We start from the raw sequence: 26,985 nt of genomic DNA, 5'->3' as shown, positions 1-26,985 counted from the left end.
CACTAGTGGCCAGGAGCGGCCTTCATGAGAGTGGGTTTATTCTTCACACTTATAGCCACAGGGCCTTCATGCTACACTGGACCACATCAGGGGCGAGCATGGTAGCAACGGGGTTATTGTTGCTTTGTTGATGTCCACAAAGCCTTTGACACAGTATCACGAGCCCAACTATTTAGAAAACTACTTGATCATGGGTACAATTAGGACATCATCTGGGCAGTTTATATGAGCGGGAATCAGGCAGAGTCAGAACATCAGTTGGATGGACAAAGGAGATCATGAGCACCATTGGGGTCAAACAAGGTCGTATGTTTCACCGACCTTGTTTGGCCTATATGTCAAGCGAACTTGAGTCCTTCATCATGAATTCATGAATTTGGAAGGTGTAGATTCCCCCTCGGGTGATTCCATGATCCTAATTCCTTTTTTTTTTTTCAAAGAAAGGAACCTTCTATTAATGCTTGAAAGACTTTATACAAAACAGCAGCCCTGAAGGTGCTGAGTATGGAAAAAACCGAAAAAGGCTGAAAGAAAAGACCGGCCTGTTCCAGAGAAACCCAGCTCACTGCCTAGGGGATCTTTGGTATTGGGGCTAACAGCCAGGTGGGGGGACTATACAACCAGCAGATCCCTCACGGAGTGAAGATGTAGAAAACTCATGCAGGCTGAGCCTTGCAGAATCGAGCATGCCTCTCGACAGTCGCCCTAGAGCCTAGGGTCCCATGCTCCTAGGTGGAGCGTAGGGTGTAGATGACATCTTGCCAGATGGCGACCAAGGTAGCCCAAGGTGGAACCGGATGCTCACCCATCACGAGACTGCAGTGAGCCACCCAAATGTTCCACGCAGCGATACTGGCTACCACCTCCCAAACGCTGTCCTCCAGAGGAGGAGGTAGGCTATCAGGAGGGACTGCCTCATGGAGCGCTATCCTCTGAATGCTCTGACCTTGTATCTGGTAAGTTGGGGAGATCTCATCAATCTGGAACGCGTGTCCTCCCTCAGTCAACCAAGCCACCATCCCGAGGTGTAGTCCCTCCGAAGACTCTGCATATGGGTCATGATCCTGAGGGCTCCCATCTAGATCCTCGCTGCGCTACGACATCTCCAAAGGTAGTGCGGGATCGTCTCCAAGAAACCAATAGAGCAACAATGGCAGTGCCCCTCCACTCGCATCTACTCCAACCACGGTTCGATGGGCAAGCCTCCGTGGGTGGCCAGCCAGAAGAAGTAGGATATCTTCCTCGGCTGCAAGTTGAACCGTAACCGTGTCCAAAACTTGGAACGGACATCCCGGGGCACTCTCTGGGCCACCCAATGTCTCTCCCTCGAGGGGGTCCACATCTAAAGCCTCTTGCCAATCTATGTGGTGTAGGAAAAGAAGGGCACCTTGTCCACCTGCTCGGCAAGGCCGCCCCTGGAGGGACAAAACCACTCTCTTGGATCCCACTAGACCTCCCTCAAGGGTCTACTCTCCCACAACCAGAGGCGCCATCTGGGGGCATCTTGCTCTGAGATACTGGGAGGGTCAATGTGCCACTCCTTCCCCAAACGTCCACCACTCTGATCATTTGCCAATGAATCCCATCAAGACTCCCATCCATCTCAGAGCCTCTCTCAATGAGTAGCTGAAGTAGGCCTCCAGGTCCTACACGGAAGAAACTAGGGTGTGTGCTGCCTCGTTGCATCATCATTCTCAAGGGGACACCAGTCTGAGAAAATTGCCCCAACCATTTGCTGTCTCTCCATATGCGAAGTCCCTCCCACGAAGACTGAGGGATGGCTAGGTCAATCTCTCTCATCCGTTGCCTTGTCCCTTGCAGATGCGCTACGGCACCAAGCCTCGCCTCTGCCTCCATGGGTAATCTACTCCATCTGCCAAAGGACCCGCTCGGACCACTGTCCCACTGTGCCCAACCAATGTGAGTCCGCTGTCTGAGCATACTCCCCTCTTGATCTCGGATCTCTGGGTGCCACATAAGGGGCTGACGCTCAAACTCCTCTCTGCATCTGGGCGGAGCACGAATGAGACCCCCTGCTAGTCTCTGTCAGACCCTGTGAAGACTCCTCATCAAGGGGGAACCCTTTCCCGTGAGGGGTGCCTCTGAGAAGATCCATTTGTGTGAGCTGCCACTGCCCCTAGTGCGTGGGGTGTTCCTAAGAAGCCCTCGTTGTAAGAGGAGCTTCCAAGGCTCTGCACCTGGGGTGAGGCCGCGAACAACCAACTTGCCCAGGACGGCTCTACTCTGCATCTCCGGATCAACGATACCCAAGCCTCCCAGTGCCTTTGGCATGATCATCGTCTGCCAAGCGACCCGGGATCTAGTATTTCTTGTGCCATCCGAACCTGCCCAAAGGAAGTTGTGAACCAACCGTCGGAGCTGCCCAATGCATCCTCTGTGAAAACACGAGCATGAGGCGATATACCAAGCTGTGGCAAGAAGGACCTGGTTTGCCACTAAGGCACGACCTGCTAGGGAGAGTTTGGCCGAGCTCTAGTAGAGAAGCTTGCGCCGAACACTCTCAAGGATCGGGGCGATCTGCTGCTCTGCCGTAATGTTAATACCAACCTGGCATCTGAGGTATCTCATTGTCTGGCCTCGCAGTATCCATCTAAAGCCAAAGTCACTCGCCCACTCATGAATGTCTTGTGTCTCCTCATAGCCTGTGAAGAAACCTATGGATTTTATTTAGTTGATCCATGCACTCGAGGCCTCGTAGTAAATAGCCAGGGCTCCCTTGACTCTCTCCAAACTCGCTGTGTTGCCCTCAACATACAAGGCCGTGTCATTTGCAAACTCAGAGTCAAGCAGCTCCTCCTCCTGTCTGATTGGCCTCAACCCTATGAGGCCCGCCACCTGTGATCTCAATTAATAGCCCAAAGCCTCCGCCACGAACAAGAAGAGGAAGGGAGTGAGTGGGCATTAACCTAGATGTAAAATTCTCTTATTATGATCAAATAAATGGTCAATTGTACTTTGACTTAGGATATTTACATTGTGGTGACATCCCCTCGGCTTCTATTCAGTTGACCTCAACTGAAAAGATTCCTTGTAAACATCCAAAAGCTGTGGATGATCGGACAACATGTCTTCATCCATCCATTTGGCATCCAATGCCGTATAATTCTTGAATTTTACAAGGTACCTGTAAAATTCCTTGCCCTAAAGGCCTTTGCGTACAGTATGGTACACAATCTGTTTTGGCTGAAGGACCTCCTCCAGCTCATCCACTTCTGGTGGATCCTCTGCTATTGGCTCTGTAGGCTCTGGCCCCTAGAATTTCTTTAGAAGACTCACGTGAAATGCATTGTGAATTGTCCAATGCTTTGGCAATGCTAACTTGTATGCAACCTCATTTATTCTTTCTGTAACCTGAAAGGGCCATAGTACGTGGGAGATAACTTTGCATGCACTTTTTGTTTGCCTTTAAACTTGCGGACCCTAGCTTTCTCGAACTTTAAAAGTACCCAATCCCCTTCTTTGAGATCTAACTGTCTCCTATGTTTATCTGCAGCTCTTTTATGCTTTTCTTGAGAGCTTTCGATTGCTGTCCGGACTTGGCTGAAAGCTGTTTGGAGGTCTCTCACAAACTGATCAGCTGCAAATATTTAATCTTTGGTCCTTAGGATAGGTGGCAGAATCACCTTGGAATGCTTCCATGTATTCATAGCATGAACTATAGCCAACAATTCTTTTTCATAGATTCCCAAATATCTCTTAGCATCACGCAATCTTCGGCTTTCGTATGCTACTACATGTCCATTCTGATGCAATGCAGCCCCAACACACTCTCCACAGGCGCATTGCAATCAACATCAAAAGGTTGATAAAGATCTGGGACTATAAGGATAGGCTCTGTAGTCAACTTCTCCTTGAGTGTATTGAGTAATTTCTTCTGTGACATTCCCCATGTGAAGGATGCATTTTTCTTGGTAAGATCATGTAGTGGAGCTGCAATATCAGCAAAATGCCCGATGAATCTCTTGTAATAAGAGTAGAGTTATAAAAAACTACGGACTTCATGCACAGTTTTCAGGTCTGGCCATTCTTGGATGGCTCGGATCTTTGCAGGATCCATATGTATCCCATTCTTGGATATTATGTGCACCAGATAATGGATCTCTTCGAAAAAGAATTCACTTTTCTTGCTATTGGAAAAAAGCTGACGACTTCGAAGTTTTTGAAACACCAAAGCAAGATGTTCTCTGTGCCCTTCTTCTGTCTTTGAGAAGACTAGGATATCATCAAAGAAAGTACCCGTGAAGTGCCTGTACTTTCGGAAGATGCGATCCATCATTCTATTGAATGTGGCTGGAGCATTTGTTAATCCAAAAGGCATCGCTAAGTATTCATGCAACCCAAATGTAGTATGAAAAGCTATCTTATGCACATCTTGTGGTTGTATTCTGACTTAATGATAACCTCTCTTCAAGTCTATCTTGCTGAAAACTGTTGCCCCTCTGAGCTGGTCAAGCACATCATCTATGCGTGGTATCGAAAATCTATTTTTGATGGTCATCTTATTTAATGCACGGTAATCAATACACATTCGAAAAGAACCATCTTTCATCTGTACTAAAAGTACCGGTGAGCAAAAAGGAGATGAGCTGGGTTGAATCAACCCTTTGGACAGCAAGTCCTACACTTGAGCCATAATCTCCTCTCTCTGAGTCGCATTGACTTTATAAGGTGGTCTATTTGGTGGCTCACTACTAGGCATTAACTCTATCTGATGATCTTTTGGTCTCTTTGGGGGTAACTCCCCTGGCAAAGCATATGAAAAACAATCTTTATAGTTCACAAGAAACTGAAATTTATCTTTGTCTGCATCATTCATTTCAGCATGCATATCATTTTCTTATTCTTTTACAAAAACCATGTACGCGGAAGTTGCAGACTTTATTGCTTTACCACATGTAACATTAGATACAATGGGGATAGTTTCCCCTTTATTCTTGGCAACTAAACGCTGGTTTTTCCCTCTATGGATAAAACTCAGCACCCTCTCAGGGTATTCTATCTTTACTTCCTTTTGATGGAACCACGGTGTACCAAGTACAACATCATGCTGCTTGAGAGGAGAAATAAAGAAGTCCTCCTGATCTAAATATCTCTGTACATGGACACGAAGCTTTCCAATCAAAGGAGTAACTTGCACTGGATTCCCATGGAACATTTGATCGGCATCCAGAGCTCTGCCTAGCTCTTCAGTTTTAATCCCTAATCTTAGGGCTAAGTCTTCGGATATGAAATTGTCTGTAGACCCTGGATCAAATATGATTAATGCTTCCTGATCTCTTACCTTTCCCCATGATAGCAAAAGCTCTTTTTTCTTCGGGTTTGAGGTACTACCCAAAACATCTGGGACTGCTCCCACCATTGGTCTCGGTGGCACTTGTGGCTTTTTCTGTTCCTTAGAACCCGAAGGCTTCTCAGGGCACTGGGCAGCCATATGCCCCTCTTTCCCACATCTAAAGCATTTCCCATCTCTGCAGAATTCAGCTATCTGTTCAGGAGTGAATGAGGATTTGCCTTTATATGTCTTTGAAAGCTGAGTACCCCTCGGCTTCTGTGGCTGAAACCCTTTCTTCTCAACCTTGGGATACTATTTCTTTTTTGATTTTGAAAAATCAGGTTTCTTCCTTTCAGTACCTCCTACTTGTAAGGATGGCATTGTGGTTGGATCTTGCATTTGCACGAGACTGGTTACGGAAGCTGAATGCATAATGTCTTGAATGCTCTTCGCCCTCAGAGCATTCACCACTGTCTGAATTTTTGAACTGAGACCTGCTCTGTACTTTCTTATTTGGGTTCTTTTGGAGATCTTTTTGAAAGGTTCAACCTGCAAATAAGCATGCCAAAACTTTTGATTGTACACCTCCACTGTATCCCCTGCATCTATATGTAAACTGTCCCAACCTTGAAGGACATGATCTCTGAATTGTTTAGGCATGAATTGCTGGTAGAAGGCTTTCTTGAAGCTCTTCCACCTCTTTGGGGCTGACCCATCTGTGGTCTGTGCACTCCACCATGCACTAGCTGTCCCTGTCAAGTGCAAGCTGACCATTCTCAACTTGGAGGATTCTGAAAAGTTTTCAGTACCAAATGCAACATCAAACTGCCTAATGAACTGCAGTGCCTTCTCTGTATGACCATATTGTCCATTATAGGTAATAAACCTGACAGATTTACCTCCATCTTTGAATTACTTGGTCCTGGAAGACTCGCTCTTCTTAGACTTATTGTGTTTCCTTCTTTTCTTGGATGGTTTATCTGATGAAGAAGAAGAAGAGGATACAGAAGTTGAGCTTGAAGTAGACGGTGAAGGGCTTGGAGATCGGTGATGATGCCTCGATCTCTTCCTGCTATGAGACCGTCCCCTATGAGATCCCTTTCTCTCGGGCTGTACACGGGAGTGTGCCTCTGGCATTGGCACATCATAAGCTGCATGAGGCATAGTTTCTGCTTGAAACAGATGCTGAGCTCTTGGCTCCCTTTTGAGTTTTTCCATCTGCATACGAATGCGTACCATCTGCTCAAATTCTTGCTGAGTTTGCTGCACATTTCTTTGTCTTGGATGTGCATCCCTATCTTGTGAATCCCACTGGATAGGTGACTGAGCCATTTTCCTACAACTTCTCTAAGATGTGCAAGCTCTCACACACACTGTGTATGCAACTGATGCACACAGCCTTTGCTTTTCAAAGAGAAAATTACCCCAACAAGAGGTAATTTGTGCCAGTGCCAGTGCCAGGCATGAACTCAAAACTGTGTGCCCCTTTTCTGGCTACTGCAAATGACACTGAGAATGCATCTGATTCGAGCACAAAGGCATGCATTTCTTTACTCGTGCAAATCTTTGATTTCTCTGCTTTTTCTTTTGTTTTTCTGGCAGGGACAGATAGGTGAAAATTGATGGCCAAAACTATCTCTGCAACTGTCCTTTGTTTTGGGTTTTTTTTTTGACAGTAATTGGATGGGTAACCGGCTGGTTACACTAACTAGACTAGTTCTGGTCTGGTTTGGTTGGCTCCCAACTGAACTCAATCCACTGTATCTTCGTAGCACTTGGTCACGCGGGTGGCCTCCGAAATGCTTGCTATGCTCCAAATTGCTTGGGTCTTTAGCCCCTCATAGTACTTGTAACAATTAATTAAAGCGCACCACCATGGCACCCATTAATTGTTAGCGCTTTGCATGCAAAAATAATAAACAGTGGACTAATCCTAGTCACGGTGGGTGTCCTTAGTGAACACATGTGCACACATAACAAATATATAAATATATATATTCTCTGGTTGACCGGAGTCGACGCTTTTGATCATGATTAAGGGGCTTTGACCAAGGGTCGAGGTGCCTTAATTATAGTCAAGTCTCTCCAACCGATGTTAGCACAACTCTCCAACCGAAGTTGGCACAACTTGGTTAACCGCAGTTAACCTTGGTATAAACCAAGTCTTCCTGGTCGAAGTCAGGCTTACTTGACTAAAGTAAAGTATCTTTGACCGTAGTCAATTCTTCGACATAGAAGAACTCTTTTGACCATAATTAACCTAGATGGAAAATTCTTTAATTATGATCAAATAAATGGTCAACTGTACTTTGACTTAGGATATTTACATTGTGGTGACATCTACTGACAGGGAGGACGAGCCCCGTCCCTCTGGCTCCCTCCCTGAATGGACTTGATGTTGCGATGAGGAAGGAGAAGGGGGCATCGTCTTACCCTTGCCTACTAGGAGGGGTGTTGAAGCAGGGGAGCAGAGGGAGATTGAAGAACCTGCTATGGAGGTGGAGAGGGGGGCGGCGGGGGAGGGAGGCGGGAGGGAGGGAGGAGGGAGGGAGGGAGAGGGGGGTGGCGGGGGAGGGAGGGAGGCGGAGGGAAGGGGGCGGGTGGTGAGAGTGATCATAGTAGGAGGGGTGAGGGGGTGGGAGGGAGCGGATGGAACCTAGGTTAGGGAGGGGGGGAGTGGAGAGGAAGAGGGGGAGGGATCTGGAGGTGGAGGGGGAGGGGGGGGAATAGGGGCGACCATAGGCCCCCCTGCTAATCAGGCTCGCTGGGGCTTTGGATCCGCTCCTTCTCAGTCGTTGCCCGGCTAACGTCCACCATCGCCTCATCAGGAGCTCTTGGGGCTTGCTGCTGATGCAAGGGTGAATGCGGACGCTGAATCTTCAGCATGGGAGGATCATCTGGCTGGGCGGTGGCCCCTTCCGCTGAGGGAGGTGGGTCTCCACATAAGGGCTCCTGCTATTGCTCCTCCTTAGGTGCCTCTCGGACAACCCTCTCTCTCTCTCTCTCTCTCTCTCTCTCTCTCTCTCTCTGTGCATCTGGCCCTTTACCTGCGGCGCTTGCGGGCCTGTTTGTTTGGTTTCTTTTTCTTTTTAACTAGGGTCCAGTTCCCTTTTGAGGGGGTCATCGAGGGGGTCTGAGACTTCTGCTGCTCTTGTTTGAGGGGGGGGGGGTGCTGGACTCTGGTGTGCTCTGCGGGGTTGGGGGGGGGAGGCGGCCGGCCATGGCCACGGGGCAATCGCTAGGTAGGTGACCCATCTGTCTGCACCGAAGACATTGGCCTGGTAACCCAGAAATCTCTACTCGCGGGTGAAGTGTACCCCCTTCAAGGGTCTCTAGGAGAATCAACTCTAGGCTCTTAACCACTAGTCTGATCCTTGGGACCTCGTCATCTGCTACCACTGCTTGAGCCGAATCTGGAGGGGACTCAAGCACGGTGCCAAATGCTCAACGAATGGAGGGGAGGATGGCTCTATACTCCTTTGGGAGCCCTGGGAAGCGGAGCGTAACCGGGAAGCGTGGAACATGGTGTGTTGTCTCCATGTCCTCCACTGTAAAGCCACTGTAAAGCCATCATACCAAGGAAAGAGGTACACCAAATGCAGGCCAAGGAGGATGGGGCTCTGCTCCACAAGTGTCAAGGTAGTATCGGAGGAGCTCAGCTAGATGAGGAAAACGCCTCTTCCATAGATGGTGACCTCCTAAATGTGGTCACCCTCTAGTGCCAAGCTCGCCTGGATCCACTCTCGCACCTATCACCTTGTGGGTGTGAGGCCTACAATTGTGCCCACAATCGCCTTGTCCTGGAGGGACTGAATTGCTTGTTGTACTTGTTGTTTGTCGGATGGAGAAAGAAGGACCTTAGGGGCCGTGGGATTCGAGGGTGCTGCCATAGAGTCCCTCTGGCCAGACCAAAGGTCACCACCAAGATGTTCCTCCTCCTCAGTCCAGCCCTATAAAAGGGCCCCTTGGCTGCCCTCTTTCCTCATTCAGTGCTTCTGCCTTCAGCTCTCCTACAAGCTCCACTCCAGCCTCCTTGTGCAGCCCCTGAGATCCTCAGTTCTGGCCCTGCTCTAGCCTCAGTCTTCTGGCCATCAGTTCAGCCTGATCTGAAGGTGTCCACGCAGCACAACAATCAGAGGTTTGGACCAGCAAATAGAGAGAGGTTTGGACCTGTCTCCTCAGCTTTTCTCAGTTTTCTTTACAGGCTACACAGCCTACTTCTTAGCTCTAGTTTCTCAGTCATATCTCAGCTCTCTCTCAGCATTTATTACTCTCAGCTATCACTCTCTCACTCACGCAGTAACCCTGCATTTCCGATAGACAGCACAAGCCTCTCCCTTGCCTTGTAGAAGCGTCCTACATCGTCAGTGTGGACAGCATCAAGGTCTCGGTACTGGTCGGCTTTGCCTCTCAGGTCTTTGGGTTTGCTATACGTGTGCACAGTGAGCTCTTTAGAAGTGCGTTCCGTGCTCTCTCGAAGAGTGTTCTTTTTCTTTCTCAGTTCTCTCAGTATAAAGCAAATTCTCCCCTGATTGGGGGAGGGGGTCCTCAGTGGGTATAGGGACCCAATCGGTTGTCGACTCTACTCTCTCTCTACCCTCATCTCCTTTCTCTCTCTATGGTTAACAACGCTCATTCCTTGCTAAAGGTTTAAAGAAGGTCTTGCTGTGAATTACACGATCAGATTACCGTTGCATGTTACATCATTGGCTGTTTCTCTAGTGACCTGAGCCAAGGGCAGCAGGGGATTAGACGTAGTAGAGATCCGGAGTGCATGACTTAATAGACTCAACCCGGGTGGACACTCACATGAGGAGTATAGACATGTCCTCCCTATTTGACATTGGGGGACAGACCACTGGAGTGACGGTAGCACTTGTCAGAGGACGAGCTACCTCTCAAAGACTATAGAGGAGGAGGGAGGGACTTGGATAACTGATCTTGCTGAGCATCAGCAACGATCCATCATTGCTTTTCTTCCTCAACAACAGAACCAGATCTACGCCTTTGTCAAACAATTTCATCTTGACTATCCTCAGCTGACTAGTGGAGTTGGTCCCATAGTCAGCATACATAGGTCAGTCACTCGGATGGATAGCTGACCGGTAGGCCGATGGCAAGGACTTCCCCTCGTTGTTCTTTACATTTTGGTTCTCTCACTCGCAGGCAACAGTGTGATGTATTTATTTATTTCTTGTCAGAGACACAAGCCTTGGGTGTGGCTGCCCTCTAGTGGCTGCACCCATCCAACCCCTTAGCTTTCATTGTATCTGGTTCTTTTCAGTCTCATAGGCCCTTCAGTATTTTGTAGACGTCAATAAAATTTCTTTCTGGATTGTTTACGTGGGCCTCAGTTAATGACTACATGACGAATTTGAGGGTTTTCACAGGATTTTATCCTAATTTCATGTATTTTGGTCCTACTTAATAGCTCATTTCTTGCCCCCTCCCAAAAAGAAAAACTGAAGGCACCTATGTTGAGTTTTCCTTTAGTCGGGGAATGTCTTGGACAAGCACTGCTGTGCTGCAATGTTTTTTTGGGTGGCTTACAGAAACATGGACTTGTATTAAGCTGCGTAACAATTATGAAGCATAGTGAGGAGTGCTTTACGAGTTTATTGAAGAGTCAGGGTGATTTAGGTGCAGTAGCAGTGCTTCCCTTCCCCAATGAACAATTTATAGGAACAAAAAAATGTTTGGATGTTTTCTTGTCCAAGAAATGGTTTTCCATCTTTTTTTTTGGGGCAGGTGGTTGTCAAAATGCAGAGTCTGTCTGGCATATTACTGATCGAGTCATTGATGAAATTGATTGACTCTGGTTTTAACAGGTTGATCCGTCATTGCCATTTGATGTTCTATTGACAACATATGAGCTAGCAATGATTGACATGGCTTTTCTTTCACGATTTCGTTGGCGATACACAGTCATTGACGAGGCCCAAAGGCTAAAAAACTGCTCAAGTGTACGTATTGCTTATCATATGACTCTAGTACAAGGAGCTCCTCTGTTTGCTTCTTCCCCCTGCCGTCCGCAAATGAACTGGCTTTTCCCAATAGTCGAGGACAGTATAGGAACACATTTTAGTGATTTGGAAAATGTGAAAGCCAAGCAAAGGAAGGAATATAGACACAAGAATTCAATTTGGTCCTGGTCACTCTTGCACTTCCCCTTTCTACTGCTCTCCTGTACACTCTTTCCGTGTTGGCCTTTTCCTTTTGTGTGTTCTTTGTTGCAGGGATCATCTTTGGCACCTTCGTTCCTTTGTTTTCCTTCTCTTGTTGGAGCAGCATAGAAGGCGGAGGGTCATAGGCTTTGCCACTAGTCCCCAGCCTGCTGCTTTTAGAGCTTTGCCCCCCTTCCCCGTTTTTTGCATTCTTAGTCTAAGGGCAGCCTCCATTTCATATATTGCTTTATTTGAAAGGACTTCTCCCCTCCTTCCCCTCCACATAGGCCTTCTTGCATTACTGCTTCAAGCACAGTGAGGGTCTGTTTAGCTGCATTTTCAAGAGGGTAAAATCTTTCTTTGCATTTTATCTGTACCCTTTTCCCCCCCCCTGCCTTGATGCTTTTCCAGATAGGTCTCCTTATGTTCTTCCTTTTTCCCACCAAGCACATGCTCAATGTGTTATGGATTTCTCCTTTCCAATCCCCCAATCCATACTTTTTGTTAAGCCTCGCTTTATCCTAGCATCACCTACCTGGCTTTTATGTCTTTTTCCACTCCCTACTCTTGTTGCTTTGAGTTTTCTCTCCTTGGTTGCTTTCATTTCTTCTTGCTCTTCACTTCTTCCTTTGGTTTTCTTGATATTTCAAATTACCTGTTTCACATTTAGAGCCCCTACATTTAAAAAGTATGGAGTTCATCTTTTCATTGTTCATGCGATAAATGATTGAAGAACTTATCAATAGACGCACCCGTTAGTTTTTTTTAAAGTTATGGAAACGCGTCTGTGTGCGCCTCTGTAGGTGCTTTGTCTTCAATAAGAGGATTGACAGTAATCACCTTCAAAAGATGATTTTGGTGGGTAAAAGTGATGAACATGCTAACTTTAAGGACCAACATGCTAACTATAAGTCTTTGCTTTAACTGATATCTTATCCCCCCCCAATCAAATTGGAGTTTTAAACAGTCACGACCTTACTCTATATTCAACCATGTAAAGGTGATAGGGTCAATGGCCCCAACTCCCTAATAGGTTGAGAGAATGACAGCATCAACATTACCCCAAAAAACATGATTGTAAGAGCAAAGTTGCAACCTTTGTGCTCGGCTATGTTGAGACCATTAAATTGTGGTAAGGTTTGGCATTGAGTACATATGGTTAGTAGTTACCATACTAGAATATGTCATGCCCGAGAGAGAGAGAGAGAGAGAGAGAGAGAGAGAGAGAAAGAAAGAAAGAAAGTGTATTATTGTCCACTAAAGGCCAAAATGGGCCCATGGGACATCAAGAACTCTGCGTACAAGATAGCACAAAATCAACGTGCCACAAAGAAGAGGCATTGTCGAATATCATCTAAGTGCTACGCAATACAATGCAAGTGAAAGTACATAATGTCAAATCCGAGCCTAAATACAAAGTAAGCTAGATGCAAGGAAACCGCCCCTGGGTGCAAAATGGGGGGATGAGTACAATATGTCAATGCAAAGATACAAGTCCATGTATCACGGAGTCTGAGAACCAAAATAATACTGGAAATCCTGTCCATCGACTCTGCCTCCTGCTATGAGAGTACAAATCTGAGCAAAAGTGAGGTGAGCGGCTGGTAGGGCGAGATCTCCATGAGTAAGTCTCCTCCGAAAAGCTGCCATCATCCTGGATCGTCTGGAGATGAAGCGGCGAGTACGTCCCCTATGTAACAAGATCCTGCGGCGTCTACAAACCATCTCATATGTACATCCACAGGGTGGAGGCATGTGTCCTGTGTGAGCTCTGACCTCCTCGTGCTCCTCCTGATACCTGTCATCTGGTATAGCGTGTGTCTGAGCTCTATCGGGCTGGGCTCTATCACGCTCCGGTCTGTGCTGATGGTCTCTGAGGTAGTGTCGTCGAAGCATAGTGGCCTCCCTGACATAAAGAGCTAGGCAATGCTGATCCTCATAATCCATCACTCGTGAGAGAGGTCCAAAGCCATCCGTGAAGAGACAGTGGAATCTCCCTCTGATCTCATAATATAGCGGGCATCTGCAAATGAAGTGCTCCTTTGACTCCACCTCTCCCATGGTGCAACAAGGGCAGATCCTGGTCTCTCGGCCTGGACGCCGTCCATCCTCCATGCGTCGCATCCTACCAGCCTCTATCTCGAGCTGATGCGAAGAGACTCTAAGCTGGCCAAGGGCAATCCTCAGTGAGTGGGACATGTGGATACCTGTGTAGCCTGGTGGAATGACAAATCCATCCTCTGAGATCCGAAGGAAGTGGTCACGATATGTGGCCATCTTCGTCGGAAGCTGCGTGGGATAAATCCAAGTGCGGTACGTATGAAGCTGCAGCAAGTCTGCTCTCGTGACCTGACTAAGCTCGTGGCGAGTCAACTCGAGATGAGGGGCATCTATGCTGTATCGAAAGGGAGGCAGTCTATCCATGTCTAGTCCAAGAGATGTGAGCCACCTAGTGAGTCTGAAGTACCAGCAGTATCGGGCCCAGATTGTGCCAACTCCATAGAAGATGCAAGTGCTAACCATGGCAACCGAGCTCTGCCTGCTGCTGAGTCTCCAAACTCCCTAACCCTGTGCAAATACATGACCGACTGAAACGCTGCATCCAATGCAAGGGGAGTAGCTCCAAACTCTGCTAGCATGATCTCGTGCGGAACTGTAGCCTTGGCCCTAATGAGCCGAGAGAACATGATGATCTGTAACCTCTCTACTCGTCTCCAATCTGCAGCGCCAAGGTCTCTTGCCCAGAAAGGAGCTGCATACATCGCAGCTGGTCTCACCAATGTGTCAAATAGCAGGGATTTCGTATCGGGATGCTGAAAGTGGGACTGAAAACACTGACGCTCAAGATGAGCCAACGAAGCATACCCTTTACTAATCCTATCTCGTGCTGCATATGTCATGGTAAAGATCGGTCCCCTGAAAACTGCCCCCAAATAAGTGTACTCTCTAACAAGCTCAATGGGCTGTCCGTCATAAGTGAAGCAAAACTCATCCGTGCTGTAGATACGATCAGAGGTGTTGAAAACCATAACCTTGGTCTTGCCAAGGTTTACGGTCAATCCCCTGTCCTGGCAAAACCTGTGGAGTGCCTCAATATGTGCTTGGAGGCCCTGAGCAGTAGAGGAAATGAGAACCACATCGTCCGCATACAGGAGGATAGGAATGGAGGATCCTGAGAGAGTAGAGCCCACACCGCCTGTCATCTGTACGAACATCTCTAGCTCATCAATATATAGTCCAAAGAGAGTAGGAGAGAGCGGGCAACCCTGCTTTACCCCAATCGTGCTGCATACCTCCTCTGAGAGCCCCTCACGTGTCCGAACCCGACCAGCGACCCTCTCATACAAAGCCATGATAGCCCACTGTGTTTCTCCACTGAAGCCCATCTCGCGAATCCTCTGAAACAATTTGAATCGCGGAACTGTATCAAATGCCTTCCTGAAGTCCACGAAGCAACAATAAAGCCGTTGCCTTCGTGACTTCGCCTCCTCTACTAGTGCCCTGAGAGAGAGAGAGAGAGAGAGAGAGAGAGAGAGAGAGAGAGAGAGAGAGATGACATGATATGATTGTATTGAAGTCCACTTGAGACCCTTTAGGATCTATGGGAGTGTTATTGGCATAAAAATATTTGAATTATCGCTAGAATTCATGGCAAGGGACACCTTTCCCTCATTAGAGGTTTTCCCCCCTAACCGTAGTTAGTATACCCAACTACAGTTAATAGTTAGTGGTTGGGTTAGTTAGGGTTTTGTCACTTTGACAAAACCCCTAGTTTTGTATGTTGTGAATCTCTCTTTTGCAATACAACTGATGTTGCTCTCCTTCCTGCTGACACCCTTTTGTTCACATTTGGTATCAGAGCCAGCTAGCTCCAGCCCATTGCTCCCTCACCTGCCTCTGCTCCCGGATCTGACGCCCATTGTCAAGTTTGCCTCAGCTTCTCCATTGTCCATACAGTCTGTATGACTGTACGGAATTTAGTGCTTGGCTTGTTGCTCGCCTTATATCAGTATTTTATCTACTTGTTGCTCGCCGTATGTTCGTACCTACCTGCTGATCGCCGTACGTCCGTACCTACATGTTCCAATTTGTACACTGTCCATACAGTTGTACAGCCTGTTGCCTGCATTTCGTACGCTGTCTGTACCTACCTGCATCTCCTACAGTATGCTATACGTACCTGCATGCAGTACAGACGTCGTTCAACTGCTCCGTACACAATTATAGCTCACAATTGCGACTGTACCGGTCTGCTCCGTACAGACCTTTACTCTGCATTCCGTACAAGAGTACTGCCATACTACCTCTTCAAACAGCTTCAGTGGAAGCAGACATTTAGATCGTGCAAGCTATCGCTATCCCAGCAGCTCTTGGGAGCAGACATTCAGTACAGGTTTTTCTTGCTAGAATGTTTTTGCAGGACTTTCTTCCAAGATCCTTTCGTAGGTGCATTTGGCAGTGTGAGCCATTGTTTGGCAGATTTGTTGGAGCAAAAATTTGGGGCATTTTGTGTACGTGACAAACATTGCAATCAGTTTGCAGAATTTGCTCCAAAATTTGGAGCTTTTGGTTTTGCTTGCAATTTTTGCATAGAAATTTGGGGCTTTTGTAGGAGGAATGCAATTTTGGTCAAAATTTGGGGCTTTTGGGAAAGTTGCCCTCTTTTGATTGCAATTTCCTTGTACAAATTGGGGCTCTTGTGATTGGGTTGCAATTTCTCAGTGTACGAAGTGTTTGGACACTTTGCAGGCAATTTTGGACTCAGATTGAGTCACATTGCAGACATTACAATGTTTTTGGGCATTTGCAGGACATTTAGGTGCATTTTGAGCCTTTGATAGCCTGAGACAGCAAGCTGTCCTTTGGTTTTGGACACCCATTTTCCTATATTTGGGGCTTTTGGATTTTTGCAGGTGTTTTGCAGAGAGATCTAGGTCGGTATTGGCTGCAATTTCAATTTCTTTGGCAGTTATGGCCCATTCCAATGAAGTGTTTGGAGTCCTCACATAGGAGGATAAGTTGGATGGTACCAACTACTCCCATGGTTCACAATATCCTAGTTGGCAAACACTTATGGGACCATGTCAATGGGGATGAGCCACACCCAGAGAATGTGGTTGTGCCTGCCACTCCTCCTTGACAAGGTGGAGGAAAGGGTAGAGGACAAGCTCAAGATGCAAGACAAATGCTAGGTGCAGCAGCTGCTGCAGCGGCTGTTCCTACACAGGATCAGAAAAGGTGGGATTCACGTGATGCACTAGCACTTTCAGCTATCTCCCTTTTTGCCAAAAGGTTTATCATTCCATACATTCCATCTTGCAAGACCTCGAAGGCAGCTTGGGATATCTTGGATAGAATGTTTTCAGCCTGCAATGATGCTAGGGTCTCATTCCTGAAGAGAAAGTTGACTGATACTCATATGGATGAGGGTGACTCTATGTCTGAGCACCTCACTAAACTTCATGATTTGAGAGAGTAATTGTTGAATATTGATGAGATCCATTCCAGATTCAGAGATGGTCATTACCACTCGGAATTCTCTTCCTGAGTCTTATCTTGGCTTTCACACCTCATTGAATTTGTCATTGAGAGGGGTGGCAACCCTCTCACTTTTCATGAGTTGATAGGACTTTTGCTGCAGGAAGAACAAACCAGAAAGAACACGGCTTCACGAGCTGGTGAACATGCAATGCTTTTCTTACTTGTAGTTATGATTCTTCTAAGGATTTGTGTGCTTTCAATGTCAATGAGACATTGAATAATTGATACTTTGATAGTGCTGCCACCGAACATATCAGTTCGAGGAAGTGTTAGTTTGATTATCTACATTCATCACTTCTGGAAAAAGGGTGTCTTGTGCCAATAATTCTTCTTATTCTGTTTGGGGCATCGGTGAGATTGTACTTATAGCCATAGATGGCACAAATTTCAGAATTCATGATGTGTTTTAGTACTTGGAATCAAGAAGAATTTACTTTCAGCATCCTCTCTCAATAAAAGAGGATTTCAAGTTGTCTTGGAAGATGACAAGTGTGTAGTTTGAGATAGGGAAGATGACTATGCCTTGAGACTATCTGGCCACTGTTTCGTGGTCTTTGCAGTTTCACAGTTGCTATTTAGAATGCGGAGTTATGGCATGCTAGATATGGGCATATGAGTTATGGCAGCTTGATGACACTTCAAAAACAATCTATGGTTGATGATTCGCCTCCTTTGGAGTCACCTCCCCCTCATGCTTGGGAAGAGTGCATACTTGGGAAGATGCATAGGTTTCCCTTGAAGAAGGATGGTGCAGTATGAGCTCTTCGAAAATTACAGCTCATTCATAGTGATGTCTGTGGTCCCATGGGGACTCTTGCATTGGGTGGTTATCTCTATTATGTCACATTTATTGATGGCTACTCAAACTACACTTGGATTTAAGGTTTGAAGAAAAAATTAGATATGTTTAAGCATTTTCGACACTTTGTTGCCAAGGTTGAGAATGAAATAGGCATCACGGTTGAGATTCTACGCATAGATAGAGGGGGGGAGTATATGTCTCATGAATTTGACGCTTATTTGAAAGAGAAGGGCATCACACATCAGCTTACAGTGAGGTTTACCCCTAAGCAAAATGGTAAAGCTAAGGGGAAAAATCGAACTCTTATGGAGATGGATAGATGCATGCTTACAAGCAAAAAGTTGCCTCACCGGTTTTGGCTTGATGGTCTCATGTGTGCCAACTATGTTTTGAATCGTGCTTTCACTAAGGCTTTAAGAACAAAATCTCCTTAGGAAGTTTGGCATGGTAGAAAGCCTTCAAAGGATTATTTTCGTGTCTTTGGATGTGTTGCATATGCCCATGTGCCTGCTGAGTTCCGACATAAGCTGCCCAACAGGGCAATTAAGTGCATATTTGTTGGGTATAGTGCAAAGAGCAAAGGTTACCGTCCCTACAATCCTGCTTCTCGCAAGATTTTTGTTAGGAGAGATGTAATCTTTTCTGAAAATTCCACGCATACACATGCTGAATTTTATGTTCCAGCTTCTTCCATCTCGGATGATGTTTTTGAGGGATTGCTACCCATTGCATTGGGTTCTGGAGTTGATATCCCTACTGAAAATCAGAATTTACAGCAAGCTCCTCTTGTTCCACATGTCCCGATTCAGCCTTAACCTGATTTAGTTCCACTATAGGCAGTGGAAGATGCTGCCAACCAAGGACAGAAATACACGCATCGAAATCAGTTCCTCATGGGCTGCTCCAAACTCTCAAGGAGAGTGGCATAACTCATAGTGCATAAAGACAAGAGGGGTCGCATTTTGTGGATTTAGTTTTTATTGGTTCACTTTTGGATAAAGAAGAGCCTGACTCATTTGAGGAGGCTCAGGATAATGTGAATTGGATGAATGCCATGAAGAATGAGTTGCAGTCCATTGATAAGAATCAGACTTGGAATCGTGTGGATTTGCCACCAAGGAAGCATGCCGTAAGTACCAAATGGGTTTTCAAGGTCAAGCGAAAGCCAAATGGGTCTATTGATAGGTACAAGGCAAGGATGGTTGCAAAAGGTTATGCTGAGAAAAAGGGCATTGATTATGAGGAGATTTTTGCTCCTACTTCTAGGATGACTACTATCGGGTCCGTGATTGCCATGGCTGCACAGTTTGATTGGTGTGTGCATCAGTTGTATATAAAAACAACTTTCCTTAATGGAGAAAGAAAGAAAGAAAGAAAGAAATTTTATTAGAGTCTTCGGAAGACCGATGGGTCTATGCACCTGAAAGAAAACCTGATATAAATCACAGTAAGGGTGGAGCTACTGAAACGAGCATCATCACCCATGCTGAATCCTAAGTCTGATCATACATAATCAAATACATCTGGATGTAACAATGAAAAGAAAAGGACTGGAGCAGAGCGGAATCCTCCGTATGTCATGTCGCCCTGGCTGGTGCATAGCCGGTGATGGGACGCTTGCGCCTGTTAAGGGGTGCCGTGCGTCTCGGTCTCCTGGACGAGGCTCGACGCAAGACTAGAGCCACCGCGACTCCCGTGGGACGTATCCCGGGTCTAAACAATGACGGGAGGTCTCCCAGAGTGATCTGTGTGTCCCCTCGATGTCTCGGGTGTCGTGCTGCGATCGTCGGGTCGGGGTCTCTGTCACGTCGGCGGCTAGAGACTGGACGATCAATGTCACTCGATGGAAAGAACTCTGTGATCTTGCTTTGAGACTTGATGGAAGAGGTTTATGTGAAGCAACCACACGGTTTTGAGGTGTCAGGTGGAGCCCATCAAGTTTGCAAGTTGAATAAGGCTTTGTATGGGCTGAAACAAGCTCCCCGATCGAGCTTGGTATTCGAAGATTGATGCCTTTCTGACCAACAAGGGTCTCACTAATAGTCCAACTGAAAGTACCCTCTACATTCAGAAGGATGGGGAGGATATTTTGGTCATCGTTATTTCTGTAGATGACATGCTGCTCATAGGTTCAAATGAAAGAATTATTGGAGATTTCAAGGCTGAGTTGAGAGCCACATTTGATATGTCAGATTTGGGCTTGCTTCATTTTTATTTGGGGATCGAGTTCATACAAGAGAGACGCGACATCATTATGTCTCAATTCAAGTATGTGCAGAAGCTCTTGGATCGGTTCAGGATGCATGATTTCAAGCCCATAGCCACTCCCATGGAGCCAGGGTTGAAACTTACTATGTATGATGGAGGTGAACTGGTTGATGCCACACTTTACAGCCAGGCTGTTGGATGCCTCATTTATTTGTGCAATACTCGGCTTGATATTTAGTTTGCAGTTTCACAAGTGAGCAGATATATGCAGAGCCCAAAGACTGTGCATTGGTAGGCTGTAAAATGCATCTTTCGTTACTTGCAAGGCTCTAAGTCTTATGGCTTGATGTTTCCCAGGGGGGGTGACTTGCAGATGCGTTCTTACAGTGACTCAGATTGGGTTGGAGATTATGACACAAGGTAGTCCACTAGTGGTAATTGTTTCTTTTTGGGTGATGCTTGCATTTCTTGGTTGAGCAAGAAACAATCTGCAGTGGCTACCTCCTCATGTGATGCTGAGTATAAGGCATCTTTCACAGCCACAATTGAGTGTGTTTGGCTGCGTCGTTTAGTGGCTGATCTTCATCTAGCATTGGAGGGTCCTTCTATTCTCACTGATAGTTAGATTGCTATTGCAGTTGCCAAGAATCCTGTGTTTCATGCTTGCATGAAGCACATTGAGGTTCATTATGTCAGAGAGAAGCTGCATGCAGGGGAGATCAGTATGATCTATGTCTACACACATGGCAATTTTGCAGACATCTTCACCAAAGCCCTTCCATGTGAGAAGTTTGAGACATTCCGCAATGCTCGCAACTTCTCTCCTTTTGGTGATTGATCTTTTCCTTGTACATCATCACATTGGCACTGCAGGGGGGTGTTGGAATTATTGCCATAATTCATGGCAATGACCAATGTATTGACTAATAAGTGGGTTAAGGGCACTTTAAACTCGTTAGAGGTTTTTCCCCCTAACCACAGTTAGTATACCCAACTACAGTTAGTAGTTAGTGGTTGGGTCAATCCAAGTATGTGCAAAAGCTCTTGGATCTGTTCAACATGCAAGATTGCAAGCCTACAGCCACTCCCATGGAGCAAGGCTGAAGCTTACTATGTATGATGCAGGTGAATGAGTAGATGTCACACTCTACATCCAGGATGTTGGATGCCTCATTTCCTTGTGCAATACACGGCCCGATATTCAATTTGCAGTATCTCAAGTGAGCAGGTATATGCACAGCCCAAAGACAGCACATTGGCAGCTGTAAAACGCATCTTGGTGACTTGCAGATGCATGCTTACAGTGACTCAGATTGGGCTGGAGATTATGACACAAGGCAGTCCACAAGTGGTAATTGTTCTTTTTGGGACATGCTTGCATTTCTTGGCTAAGTAAGAAACAATCTACTGTGGCTACTTCCTCATGTGAAGCCGAGTACAGGGCAGCAGCTTTCACAGCAACAGTTGAGTGCGTGTGGCTATGCCGCTTATTTGCTGATCTTCACCTATCATTGGAGGGTCCTTCTCCAATTCTCATTGATAGGCAGAGTGCTATAGCAGTTGCAAAGAATCTTGTGTTTCATGCTCGCACGAAGCACATTGAGGTTCATTATCATTATGTTAGAGAGAAGTTGCATGCAGGGGAGATCAGTATGATCTATGTCTCCACACATGACAATGTTGCAGACATCTTCACCAAAGCACTTCCACGTGAGAAGTTTGAGGCATTCCACAATGCCTTGAACTTATCTGCTTTTGGTGATTGATCTTTTCCTTGTACATCATCACATTGGCACTGCTGGGGGGGGGGGGGTGCTGGAATTATCGCCATAATTCATGGCAGTGACCAGTGTATGACTAATAAGTGGGTTAGGGGCGCTTTTTCCTCATTATAGGTTTCCTCTCCTAACCACAGTTAGGACACCCAACTACAGTTAGTAGTTAGTGGTTGGGTTAGTTAGGGTTTTGTCACTTTGACAAAACCCCTAGTTTTGTATGTTGTGAATCTCTCTTTTGCAATACAACTGACGTTGCTCTCCTTCTTGCTCACACCCTTTTGTTCACAAAGAAGTCCCTAATTTTAAATACTATTAAATAGATAGTGGCTTTTAAATCAAGATTTTTGGGGAAAAAAAAATTTTATAATATTTGCACACATGCGCATACTTTTTTTTGGGGATTAATCCATATATGTTTATATTAGAAGAAGCAGTCCCCAAAGGGGAACATGCGATTACAATATTGGAGTAAGACAAGTAAACAAAGTAATCTATCTGACAAACACATAATCAATCATAGAAAGATTGCTTGAGTGACATTTGGAGCTACTAAGTGAGCAAGTACCTTGTCTTGACATTATAGACCTCCTCAAAGACTGGGCCCTTCAAGCAGATGATATTGACATATTCAATGGGCTGCCCCTCAAAGCTGATAACAGGAGGATGTTCAGGTTGGGTGGTGCATACTGCCATCATTTTGGTTTTGGTGACATTAACTTACAGCCCACTTTCATTGCAAAAGACTTGAAGTGTCTGTAGTAGTTGATGCAAAAGACCTGAAGTGTTTGGAGAGAGAGAGAGAGAGAGAGAGAGAGAGAGAGAGATGCATCTATGAACATGTCAAGGTCTTTGTGTCGAGAGAGAGAGAGAGAGAGAGAGAGAGAGAGATGTATCTATGAACATGTCAAGGTCTTTGTGTCAATGTCATTGCTGTCATGCATTAGGGCATTCTAAATTCCTCTAGATATATGTTGACATGTAAGGTCAAGAGCACCTATGGCTTTATTTTTTATCCTTTTGGTCTTGTACTGTGTAAGGTTGTTAACATCAAAGGTCAAGAGCATGTGGATTTCCTTTTTCTCCATATTTTCTTTGCTGTCCTGCAAAGGGGTCTTGCCCTTGTAATTTTATTGACTTCATGAGGAGGATTTATTTCTGGTTAAACTGTCATAGAAGTTTCGGATGGATTGCTAACATGGACTTGGATGGGAGAATTGTCAACAACTTTCAAGAGACTTTCAAGAACGAATAAGAAGGTTCAAAGCACTAATAAGGGGAACATCTTATCTTTAGAAATAAGGAAATTATATAAGGAAGGTAAGTCTCAGCAATGGGTTTGTAAGAACAAATCTGGAAAACAGGTTTAGTTTTAGTTTGGTTTAAGTTCTTAGCCTTGTTTCAACTTTGTGTTTTAGATCATGTTTCTTTTGAAATGATTAAGAGGGGTAAGTTTGAAGTGTGTTAATTTTGCCTTACTATTTTTGAACAAGTGAAGTAGCCCTCGAAGAATAAAATTTCCATCTAAATACAGGTACTTTACAAAACCTTGGAGGAGAGCTTTATGATCCCTAGGCGATTGTTACTCACAGGGACCCCAGTACAGAACAATTTGTCTGAGTTGTGGGCACTGCTACATTTCTGCATGCCATTGGTGTTCAATGATTTGGACAAATTTCTGTTGACTTTCTCAGCTACAGCATCTCATGGTGCGTCTTTTGATATAAGGTCCCCTTGAAATCCTCACATTGGGTAGAAAATTCAGGTCTGTGATGTCAATGTGTTAAATTTGAAAAAACAATAATTCTTCTCTACCTAAATATACATTTCGTGAAAGCATGAATACACATGGCATTGACAGACTAGATATTGAAAACCAATGAATTTTATTGGTCAGCTTTTCAAGAGAGGAAGCCATTGCTTATGCATGTACTTAGGATACACGTGTGAAGCTGTGCATGTGCATTGCCCTCATTTTCCTTGGGGACGACCTTCTCATGGCAGACATTGAAATTGCAAAGATAGGTTGCTTCTATCCTTACATGGGTAGCACACCTAGATGGCAGGCTAGGTCGCTCCTGCTGTACGTGCTGATAAAGTATCAGTCCAAGATCTCTTAGAAATACTTGTGCTGCCAAGTCATAGATCTTTGGTGACTCCTTTTTAAATCTTGGAGCCATATATTCGCTTCAAAAACCTTCCGGATGATTGTAAGTTTCAGTTGTTTGGTAAGTCACCTCAGACGAATTGAAAGAAGAATTTAACAGATTGATGCAGCTTCACCCTTGGATTGGGTTCTCACAGATGGAAGGCCCTATTGTCGATCTGTTTGGCTTGGGGCTTTTACGAGGTCAAGTATGCCTCTCTTGGTCCTAGTGCTTTGATGACGTTTAGATTGATGTTCACTTTGTTGTTTTTGAGCCTGTTACAGTTTTGGGTCATGTGGAGCAGTATTTCTTAATTTCAGGTTGGTACGTACATCCAAGCCCGGATCACATTCTTCATGAGTAGATTATTTAGCCTAGGTTCATAGAAGAATTTGGCTTTATGGAGGTCCCCCATAAGTGTTTGTAGTGGGACCCTGGGGATTGGAGTGGGTTGATGTATGGAATCGTACGACGAGCCTCCCTTTCTTTTGCTACACTGTTAACAATGTCAAGATGTTTTAGCTCAGCCATAGGTGCTGGAAGCCCAGCCGAGCTCCTCATTGGTAGAATTTTCAGATTTCTATAGATTTGCAGAATCTTTTTTCGAGCAGACTTTGGAAGTCCCTCAAGAATAGAAAATCACTATTTTCTTTTGGGTTTCTATTGATGGAGGGATTGCTGTGAACTTGTGGAGGTCCAAGTTTGGATCAGCCCCTACATGCCCTTGTTCCTCTCTCCATTCAACATTGTTTATGGGATTGCAGACATGCGAAGATAATCTAGAAGGGGATTGCTAGACTTTTGAGTTCTTTTGTTCCCCTCTCCCTTCTTCATGACCTTGGGCTCGCTCTCTCTTTCGAGACCTCGGATCTTTTATGAGAGGCATGACTCCTCTTGGGTTCTTTTGGCTCGATGACACTTAGTTGGGTCATGCTCTCTGGATGATGTCCCCCATTCTCCTTATAGACCTGCACAAGTCTCGGTGGATACGTTTTGGGAGATCTTAGCGAGCATTTCAACATATCATATATGGAGATCCGGATGCGTAAAGGCGATTGATGGCTCCCAGGTCCACCCTTCTCATACCTTGGTTAGTTTTTGAACAGACATTGTACACACTTTGATGGCAATTTGGTTGAGCATGCAGGGGCCTTCCTAGGCATATTGCCAAGATGACTATCTTCCTTAGGGAGTGGCGTGCCTCCCCTTCTTTCTTGGGGTCCACCACAAGGTTGAGGTGACTTTTTCAGCTTCAACCTTGGTGCTTTACTAGCTCTTCTTCATGAGTGGGTTATTTTCCCATGCATGGTATTTTGTTTTCAATGCTATGCCTAATGTACTTTTGCATTGAACATTGCTCTTGGCGCTTTTTCATACCAATAGAAGTGTTTTCATTGAAAGAAAAAAATTGTGTGCTAAATTTAGGTGTAGAGAGAGATAAGAAAAGCTTATTGATTTTTAGCATACTTGCTAAATTAAGACCTACTTGCTAAGAATAGATATGCTGAAATAGAGAGCAAGGTACAAAGAGTCGCATGAGTCTTAGCCGTCATGTCAACTAGGATAGATGAAAAAAGGAGTACAAGGTACTTGTACCTAGACCTAGGACTAAGTGTCCTAGGTGTCACATAGGACTAAGTGTCCTGTGTGGCCTAAAAGGCACTAACACTACAAGTGCCTATATTTATGCCTACAAGGCACATACCATGGCCTATAGGGCATCACTAGAACCACCAGGAGATGGGTGCCAATGCTGTGAACTGGGCATGTGCATGAATCTGTTGAGCTGAGATACTTTATACTGTAAGTCAGGTCTGGTGTGACATAAATAAATAAGGCATCCAACAGCCTACTGATAAAGAGTGATATCACATGGTGGGCTCCCATCATGAGCTGAGAATTTGAAGCCAGGGTCCACTGGAGTAGAGATTGGCTTGCAATCCTCAAACTGAAAACGATCAAGGAGCTGTCCAATATACTTGGACTGAGACATCATGATACCCCCCTCAACATGAGCAAACTGAATGCCCAAATAATAATGGAGCTGTCCTATGTTTGACATGTCAAAAATCTGCTGCAAATCAGCCTTGAAAGCTGCAATTTGCTGAGTATCTGGGCCCGTGATGAGCATATCATCCACATGTAAAATCAACACTAAAAAATCAGATCCACTCCCACGGACATAAAGAGTCGGTTCTGTGGGACTATTCTGAAAACCAAGGGATAGTAAGTGTGCATGAATTTTGGCATACCATGCCCTGGGTGCCTGCTTCAATTGCAAAGTGCCAGTGAGAACTATGGCATTGTCATCACGAAGATCATAAACTAGGCATTTGTAGCCATCAAAAATCACTCTGAAACCTGAAGTAGTAATTGCTGAAATTGAGATCAGGTTGACTTCAATTCCAGGCACAAAGAGAACATTTGTCAAAGTGACAGGATGACTTGAAATAGATGTGAGCTGCACATATCCAATTCCTTTTACAGCATATGAAGCATTATTAGCACATGTGACAGTCCTCCCTGGAGGTGCAGCAGCTAAAGAGTGAAACAACTGTCTGCAAGATGTGACATGCTTGGAAGCACCACTATCAAAGTACTAGGACTGAGCATCATTAGCAGTAAAGAATGCATCAGCTTTGGAGGGATCAAATGAGCAATGGACAGCCCATGCCCAATCATCCTGAAGAGCATGTGCATGTGAAGCATCTGTTGGCTCATGGGATTCAATAGCATGTGAGGCATTAACTGTCAATCCTCCTTTCTTTTTCTCCGAAGCAATGGGCTTCCTGCATTCTGAAATGTCATGTCCAAGCTTGCAACAATAGTTGCATCTTTTCTTCTTTGACTTATCTACTGTATTTTTATATGCATGGGAGGAATTGGAGCTGCTATGCGCAGATTTTGGCTTGCCCATAGGCTTGGAATCCTTGCCTCTTCCTGTCTGTTGTGAAGCAAATGCATGATCAAGAATAATGGCTTGTCTATTAGCTCGACTTTTCTCTTCTTGCAAAAGCAAAGTAACTAGTTGATCAAAAGAATGGTGGTTTGGATT

At 45.4% G+C, this 26,985-nt stretch overlaps 1 protein-coding gene and 1 pseudogene across 1 annotated transcript in view; one reads left to right on the top strand and one right to left on the bottom strand.

Moving 5' to 3' along the window:
• Nucleotides 1–26,985, top strand: part of ASG3 (SNF2 domain-containing protein / helicase domain-containing protein) — a 125,253-nt gene that overhangs the window by 23,467 nt on the left and 74,801 nt on the right. Inside the window, exons 4-5 of the mRNA XM_087397638.1 lie at nt 11,122–11,256; nt 23,318–23,492. Coding sequence (XP_087253764.1) covers nt 11,122–11,256; nt 23,318–23,492 — 310 coding nt within the window. The remainder of the gene's footprint in view (nt 1–11,121; nt 11,257–23,317; nt 23,493–26,985) is intronic.
• LOC147885023 (uncharacterized) lies at nt 4,859–6,202 on the bottom strand (annotated as a pseudogene).

This window comes from Dipteris shenzhenensis, chromosome 26, assembly GCF_047967505.1.
Source record: "Dipteris shenzhenensis isolate YYH24624 ecotype China chromosome 26, Dip_SZ_1.0, whole genome shotgun sequence".
Lineage (NCBI taxonomy): Eukaryota > Viridiplantae > Streptophyta > Polypodiopsida > Gleicheniales > Dipteridaceae > Dipteris > Dipteris shenzhenensis.
The sequence above is the reverse complement of the archived record's forward strand: the minus strand, read 5'-3'. Positions and strand labels throughout refer to the sequence as shown.